The 8964-nt window shown below is 35.1% G+C and overlaps 1 protein-coding gene across 1 annotated transcript; it reads left to right on the forward strand.

Annotated features, from left to right (window-relative positions):
- The first annotated feature begins 4235 nt into the window (after nt 1-4235).
- LOC135076271 (small ribosomal subunit protein mS31) lies at nt 4236-7453 on the forward strand. The gene is made up of 6 exons (XM_063970757.1): nt 4236-4325; nt 4410-4687; nt 4791-4914; nt 5176-5352; nt 6671-6891; nt 7145-7453. The coding sequence occupies exons 1-6, from the start codon at nt 4315-4317 to the stop codon at nt 7405-7407; spliced, it is 1074 nt and encodes a 357-aa protein (XP_063826827.1). The 5' UTR covers nt 4236-4314; the 3' UTR covers nt 7408-7453.
- Nucleotides 7454-8964: the final 1511 nt, after the last annotated feature.

Raw genomic sequence — 8964 nt, forward strand, 5'->3', positions numbered from 1 at the left:
TTAATTTCTGTGATGGGTCTGGGTGTTAATATGTATAATAAGTTTGTATTTACAAAAAAAAAATGTATTTAAGTATGTTTATATCCGTTTTCTAGTGAGCGGACACTGTGAATGTACGTCACGCGGGGTCACGTCACGGTCACGACCGTTGGCGGGACTCAATATTTAAGCGAATTTTGAATGCCTATAAAATCATAACTACTGGGTATTTTTGAATGAAATAAAAACTGATGTATTTGTAAATGTAAAAGCCTAACTGTAACATAGGTTTCAAGTGATTTTGCATACCTAGTAACATTGTCAATTGCACGCCACATTCGGGAATTTTAACCAACTAAAATCTGTTAAAATTTACACCCTGTATTTTTATTGCATCGATCGTTAGGGTTACTTAGATGAAATCTCTCTATCAAACTTGATAAATATAATGTAATGAAAGGAAAATCATGAAATAAAATTATTTAAATCTTTCACAGTTTTTTTTTTTTTTTTTTTTTTTCATTTATTTGGGAAGACAAACAGCTTCACAATATGTATAACTATAAATAATATTACTTACTTACTAGGATTACAATTGTGAAACCAACCACGTCATCCACATATTATATAAACGAGTAAATTACGATGAGAGTGGAAGGTAATATTATTTTATACATCAGATTATGAAGATAGTAAAGGCTACAATATTAAAAAAATAAAAATTTTGAAGATAAAGCTACAATATTAGAAATTTTAAAAAATTACAAATGATACTAGTCAATTGAGTACAATTGCTCAAAAACTAGCTTCCTAAAGGCGTTCTTATTGTTTGCTAATATGTCTATATTACTAAAATGTTCGTTATAGATACCTATCGGCCAGGCGAGCAATAAGCGAGCGTTTACCAGCATTAGTTCGAGCAGTTGGAACATTGAATAGTTTGTGTGGTCGGCAGGTCCTAACGCGCGGCCTGACCGGTAGGGGAGAGGGGGGCAGCTTTGGACAGGGGCAGCTTAGAACAAATAAATTTAAAAATCACTGGTTTAGGCTACAATGGTATAAATCATAATTTATATTGCCAGCACTGATGCGCATAGCCGTCACATCTCATTTTTAATATCTAACTGTAGGTTAACCGGCAAAAGTGGTTTTTTGTTTTTGACTGCCAATTTCGCACTTTTTTATTTTGGTTCTAAGGATTTTGTGGACGTAGTTTTATAAAATAGTGAGTGGTTTGTTTACTATATGGAAGTTTAAATAGTTTCGATGAAGATTTGATAAGAAATTGCGATATAAAAGTATGTTCCGTTATTAAATTTATGTTTTTTTCTGGAAATATACCCATGGGGCAGCTTTGAACGAAATGGTTGGGGCACCTTTGAACTTTATAAATTTTCTTTTTTAAGTGGTATTATGAAACCTTAAGTTTTCTAATACTTCGTAGAAGGTTTTTACATAAAAAATAAGCAGATTACTTTACTGTGACAGATAAAATTTCAAGCTGGGTGAAGTCCGGGCAAAAGCTAGTTTTATTAGTTGATTGATATTTTTTAAATTATGCAGTTTTGTCTTTGATGTGTCATTAAACAGAAAGTTTATTAGTATTTAGTTAATTGATATAATCTTATATTTACTTTTTTAAATAATATCCCTAAGTTTTGTGTTACTTTGTACAGAGTGATGTAAAATAAAATAAACATGTTAAATTGATACCAAATGACACTGATCATTTAAAATTTTGTTTATTAATTATTTTAAAAATACACATTCATAAATATTCAGTTTTATTTCATTGAAAAAAATAGTAATTCAAAACTGCCCCAGGCGTGTTCAAGGCTGCCCCGACTACGGGGCAGTTTTGAACGTTTACAGGTCTGTGCAAAAATCTAAATATGGGTCATTCCATCGTTTCGGGTGTTACGTTCGTACACACATATTCAACAATTTCATGTATTTTGAAATAGTATTTTGATAATGTTAGTGCCTTAATCTGTCCGTTTTTAGTTGTTTTATCTAAATAATAAAGTTTGTACAGCTTAGAATGTAGGATAACGAAAATATAAGTCGAAAAGTGTGCGTTTCGGGCGTTACGAGATTTTGCCTCTATGTTCTGACTGTTGCTGCATTTACTCGAAATTTAGCGAATTTTCTTAAGGAATCATACCTAAAACTTACAGGACTTCTAAAGTATGAAATTTACAAACCATGTAACATACAATCACGGTTACATAAAACGTTTTACTATTTTTTTATAAATTTTTTCTTTGTTTCGGGTGTTACAATGGTTCTGTTTCGGGTGTTACGAGTACGAAAATCCAACGCGTTTTATTGATAATATCGGTGTTTTATTAGTCTCTGGGTACTACAAAATAAGGAGTACAACAAATAAACACAAATAGAGCGAATTCTGGTTTGAAATTACGAACCAGTTTTTATTTAAAAAATATACAAAGTTCGAGTTTAATTTTTCCTCAGCATACAGCTTTTTCTATTGTTTTTGGCTTGAAATAGCATTACTTTAATTTCTAATTACGATATTTATTGGAAATGTGGAACATCGAGGCTTTTTAACAATACCTTAATTTTAGTGTTAAGTCGACATTTCAAAAAGTCTTAAATAGAGAAATATGACTCTTTTTCCGATGCCAGCACTAGTGGGAGGTCGAAGGAGCCTCACAGTAATACTTTTTGACTTCTCCAAGCAATTTAAACGCATTATCGACATATAAATAAAAATGTAATATCCGAAACGTTTCGGGTGTTACAGTTTTTAATCAAGAAAAAAACATACTAAATTAGTATCATGCTCAGATATTAGTTAGTATTTGAAATCATTACTACCATGACCTTACTTTTACCAAATATTGTTACCCTAATCCATGTGTAAGGTACAATAATAAAACAAATACCTGTTTTTTTGTTTCGGGTGTTACATCGCCGAAGTATCAAGAAAACACACTTAAAACTTGATGATTATCAATTTTTTTGGGACTATGACGCTATCTACCAATACTATGATAAATACCCTCAAATCATATAGTGGCAAAACGGTTTACAGATTGATAGTTTTTTTTAAATCGTATTACCAATAATAAGAGAGAAAATGATCATTCAAACAGTTGACTTAAGTTAGACTTTGAAGACTTATAACTTAAAAATTACTTGTTTCTTCCAGATTTTTTTTGTTGCACATTATAATTTGGAATGTTTACTTTCAAAATTCATCAGATTTAATGCGAAAAGAACATATTTAGTTTTTCACCCTCGGTAACATTTGTCATGGAATGACCCATATCTTAATAAGCGTTCATGAATAATTAAGAAGAACATCATTATTTTGTTGTGTGATAACCATGACCTCTATCTAGGAAGAAAAAATTAATGAAATCGTTCAAATTTGGAAGATATTTAATAAAGTATGAAAATTGTTCAAAGCTGCCCCCCTCTCCCCTACTCCATAGCTAATCATATTTACTATGTCGTTACAGTCGTACTTATTATGACAGAAATCATGCAATAACATTACTTGCAGCTGTACTCTCCTGGATTTAAGATGAGACATCTTATATTTCTGCAATAATGTTGAATATGACAGTCGGCTTCTATGGCACTTAAAGTGCATGCAGTTCAGGAATTTCTTCTGCACTTTTTCTAATCTATCCATGTAGATGTTATAAAAGGGATCCCATATGACAGTGGCATATTCCAATTGTGAACGTATTAATGTCTTATAGAGATGGACGTAAGTGGCAGGGCGTTTAAAATCGTTACTAGCACGAACGACAAAACCAAACATTTTAAATGCGCGATTACAAATATATTCGATATGTTTATCCAATGTTAATTTTGCGTCTAATATCACACCAAGATCTCTAATACTATGCACTCTCTCAAGTTTTGTGTCACATAATAAGTATTCATATTGTCTAAAGGTCTTTTTTCGAGTGAAGGTAATATACCTACTTACATTTATTTAAAAGCTTAATTTGAGTTTATTATTAGTGCAATATGTAGTCAAGTCAGTCTGTCTAGGTCCTCTTGGAATTTGTCATGGTCATCGCTATTTTCAATGACACGGTACACCTTAAGATCATCTGCGTACAATAAGTATTTGCAGTGTTTGAAACATTCACAAATATCGTTGATGAAGATGACGAATAAGTTAAAAACAGTTAAAATACGTTCCGTTTTATGTCGATACGAAAAGATGCACCATTCGTAAAATTGTTTGTTATGTCAATGTCACTTAACGTAGAACGAAACTTATAACCTAAAAAGCAGCTGAAGAAAACTTGAAATATTGTTGTGGTATAATTTTAACTAAAACATCTAATAATGTTAACCAGGTAAAAAAGGCCATACTTAACATTTCGTACTTATATGTTATATCATTATCGCAACAATACTCTGACACAAATAAAATATTTCAGGTTACGACTAGGAAAGAGAGATTTTCGTCTTATTACTCGTTTTTTATCCGATAAACCGTCAGACAACGATGGAAAAGCTCCAGAAAATAAGCCAGAAGAGCAAGAAACAAAAAAGATTTCTTCAGAAACTGAAAAGATTCAAGAACTGCTAAAAAAGATGCTGGCCGAACCTAAGATATCAGAGAAGGAGTATCGGGAGAAATTTGCCACCGCTCCTGAGATTCCAAGGTGGCGAAAGCCCAAAGCGGATGAAATAGAAGTAACAAGTGAAAAAATTGGTACGAAAACTCCTTCCAATAAATTAAACAACAACAACAAACAGATTGTTGCTATAGGCTTGTTCATACTAAGTATATTAATGTATATTTAATGTAATTTTAGAGGAAAGTATAACCAAAGCAGCTGGAGAAGTAGCTCAAGCCATTGGTGGTGATGTCAAACAAAATGAAGCAGAGCTTCTTTCAAAGGTGCTCGGCAAAATCAACCAGTCTTCAACCACGTTAAGGTTGGAAATATTGTGAATGTTATATTTTAATAATTGGAACCAGGCATGGTCATTTGCAGCCAGAGATAAACTTTCATCATGATTCTGAAGTTTTTAAAGATTCATTGTTTTTTATTGAAACGTAGCTGAAAGAAATTGAAATTGTTTGAATCTTCATTAAACATTATTTTTTGCAAGGATTTATTCAGTATTATATTGCAATCCTAGAAATTACTGTCATGTCTAGTTCACATTTATTTAATTTACCTTAACATCTTCTAGTGACCTATTAATTGGCATGAAAGTTGACCGAAACACAGAAAAAGATGACACAGTCCAAAAGCCAACTAGAGGACAGCAAGTAAGACGTTTTGTGGAGAGACCCAACACAAATCAGCAAACCAAGTCTACTCAGAGAAGGCAGGTTGCTGATACTGAAAGACCTCATGGAAAAAGAAGGTATTATTGATTCTGACACAATGATTTAGGCACACTGTTTTCAGACTAACTTTGTGAAAAGTATTAAAAGAACTATTGATCTTGCAACTTTGATTTGATTGGAGATTTTTTGCTGTTACTATAAGTTTTTTTTTCGTGTAATGAGATCAGTTCTTTCTTTAAACAAAATAAAATATCCCATCAAAAACAATACTTAAGTCAAAAAACCAAGTCTCGCAACTCAGTTGTTCTACGGTAAAAAGTTGTGAGATCCATGTAATACCAAGTCCAGGCCAGGAAATCTTTAACGTTTTACATAAATATATTGACTTGGCCATCGCACTAAATAATTTAATTTACACGTGTTTTCATGCGATGGCCAAGTCAATATATTTATGTAAAACGTTAAAAATTTCCTGGCCTGGACTTGGTATTACATGGATCTCACAACTTTTTACCGTAGAACAACTGAGTTGCGAGACTTGGTTTTTTTGACAAGTATTGTTTTTGATGGGATCTCATTTCTTTTTGTATTTTGTAGACAGCAGTTATGTATCTAGAAAACTGGACCGAAATTGAAAAATTTTACTCGACTTGGCGGTTGCACTGGCCGTGCCCCCAAATCTCATTTCTTTTTGTATTTTGTAGACAGCAGTTATGTATCTAGAAAACTGGACCGAAATTGAAAAATTTTACTCGACTTGGCGGTTGCACTACCGTGCCCCCAAATATTTTAGTTTTTTCTTGATTCATACACCAAACACAACTTATATTCCAAATTTGAAGCTTCTAGGTCTGCTAGAAGTGCCTTAGAGTTTTGATGATCGGTGAGTCAGTGAGTGACAAAATTAAGTAACTTTGACCCGTTATAATTCTTAAACTACTGGTCCAAATTGAATGAAATTTTAAATATACCGTGTCTTTACAATGCCTGCATAGCTAATGAAAATTCAGCCTTCTAGTTTTATCCACAACGAAGTTACAGGCAGTCGAAAATGGCCTGAATTGCTTCGAGAAAAGGATGGTACGGCCGTGCCGCTTTTTTGCTCTACTTGGTGGGGGCACTGCCGTGCCCCCAGATTTTGCTAATACTATGTACCTTTAGAGTAGGCGCACACCGTTGATTTTTCGTCGGCCGATAGTTTAGTCAGGCAGTTGATCAGTATGGGCATGTATGGGAGTGCGCACACTACGCCGATTCAATTTGGCCGATTCTTCATACAAATTAAAATCGGGCACAAATATCGACCAACTAAAAATCAATGGTTTGCGCCTACTCTTACCCTTGCCTTTCTATATCACACACTTCTTTGTTTCATGTTTTTGTTAACTTTTACAGCATTCCTCAGCCTTCGTCAGTGAATATATTCAGTGGAGAACCCCTGGGCATCTTTAAGGCTAAAGGAACAAACTATGGGACTAAGCTCGACGTTTGGGACTCATTGAAGGAGAGAGAACTCACCCTGTCTACTCTGCAGCCCCCAAGCAATTACTTCCAGAAGATGGTTTTGTGGACAGAACAGGGGAAAGTCTGGAAATTCCCCATAGATAATGAACAAGGTAAGAAATCATTTTTTTGGTAAGACCTGTTGCAAAGAAGAAGAAAAAAATGAATAATGTTAAGCTTCAGTCTTAACAGACAAGAAAGATTAAGATCCTTTCATAATTATTTATAACATTAGTGTCAAATCCTAACTAACCCCATAAACATGATAGAATTTTTTTTTACAAAGTCAAAGGGCATAAAATAATGTTCAGCAGTCATCAGTAACCTCTGTGTGCACTTTAATCGATTTAATAATATTTTTTATAGGTTTGGAAGAGGAACAGAACATCCATTTCTCGGAACACGTGTTCCTGGACTCACATTTAGAAGGATGGTGCCCAAAGAAAGGCCCCATCAGGCATTTCATGGAGCTGGTATGCGTCGGATTGTCTAAAAACGCTTTCTATACTGTTCAGGAGAAAAAAGATCACATCATGTGGTACAAAGAATATTTTGAAAGCAAAAAGGATGTGCTCACGGAAGTAGGAGCTTGGGACTCGAAGCCGGCTACGAGCGAGGCTAGCACATAAAATTATTGTTATTGATATACATTATAGTTAGTACATAATACTAAAAGCATTCTTTTATTTTAATATTCGCTTATCGTCCGTGTCCCATTGACGCCTTGTCATATTAGCGGTTTGCGACTTACAGGAAGGTAAGTACGGGCGCGCAGCGAATGCATCACGAACACGCTGCGTCGCCTGGGAAGTCGCGATCGCGGCCCATGCCCATCATCAACAGCCCTTTACAGTCCACTGCTGGACTATGAGCCTCCTCCACTATAGTGGAAGGTTTTGCCATAATCCCCACGCTTGGCAGGCGGGTTTGAGATCACAGTTAAAAGATACGCAACGCGATAATATACGAGGGGCGGCTGAAAATTTCGCGGCCTAAGGTACTTAGCGATGAGTAATTAGCTTGTTACTCATATCACTAGTTGCGACACTCAGTAGTATTATAAAAAGCAATCACTACTTAAGTTTGCACTGATAGTTCAATTTCTATCGAACAAATGACATCACCATGTCCGCCGAATCTGGAGATTTGCGGAATTTCGACACCGCGCGCCGCGGACATAATTCCTCGTAAAGAAGGAAAATAGACCGAAAGACATTTTTGAAGAGATGTCATTGGTTCTTCAGGATTCTGGACCTTCATATACTATGGTTAAAAAATGGGCCCGACTATTTCAACACGGACGAGAGACCTGTGAAAACGACCCCCGCCCTGTCACGATACTGAGTGAAGGAATCGTTCAAAAGTCGAAAAAATCGTTCCGGCTGACCAAAGAATTAAATCGTGGCAGATAGCTGAAGAATATTTCTTTATGTTCGCGAGGCTATTGTACAGAAATGACGGGGGAAACTGACACGCGGATTGCTCTTTCCGCAAGACAACGCGCCCGTTCACGCCGCACGTGTTGCGAGGCCAAGCCCTGAAAGACACCGGGTTCTCAGAGATTGACCACCCACCATATAGCCAAGACCTATTACCTAGCGATATTTTCCTGTTTTTCGATTTGAAAAAGGACTTACGGGGCCGGAGATATGCAGATGACAACGAAATTAAAGCTGCGGTTGGTCGTCATTTTGAAAAAAAATTTTTTGGGTGGGTAAAAGGCATTGTATGCGAGATTTAAGAAATGTATTTCTTTTGAGGGAGATTATATTACAAAATAAAAAATAGAAACCATTAATTTTATTTCATTAAGTACCTTAGGCCGCGAAATTATCAGCCGGCCCTCGTAATAAGGCCCGAACTTCGCCCAATATTGCTTAAATTTTAAGGGGACGAAAAATTCTGGGCTCTCAATCTTTAGCTTGGGCTTTCTATTAAGAGGTTGAAGCTCGGGCATGCTTCATAATATTCCTTGTAAAGGACAGCCACTTCTTTTTACAAAAGAACTAAATAATAAATAAATCATTTATTGTTCTCTTTGTTGTTGTTGTCATTTGTTGTTGTTCTTGTTAGTGTTTCTCTTGTGATATGAGATGGAAGAGTATTTAAATGACGACACAAAACCCAACTCTCACTTATCCGCATTCCATATATCTCCTGACTATTAGGAATTAGTTTACTTGTAA

The sequence above is a fragment of the Ostrinia nubilalis genome, chromosome 1 (assembly GCF_963855985.1).
Source record: "Ostrinia nubilalis chromosome 1, ilOstNubi1.1, whole genome shotgun sequence".
NCBI lineage: Eukaryota > Metazoa > Arthropoda > Insecta > Lepidoptera > Crambidae > Ostrinia > Ostrinia nubilalis.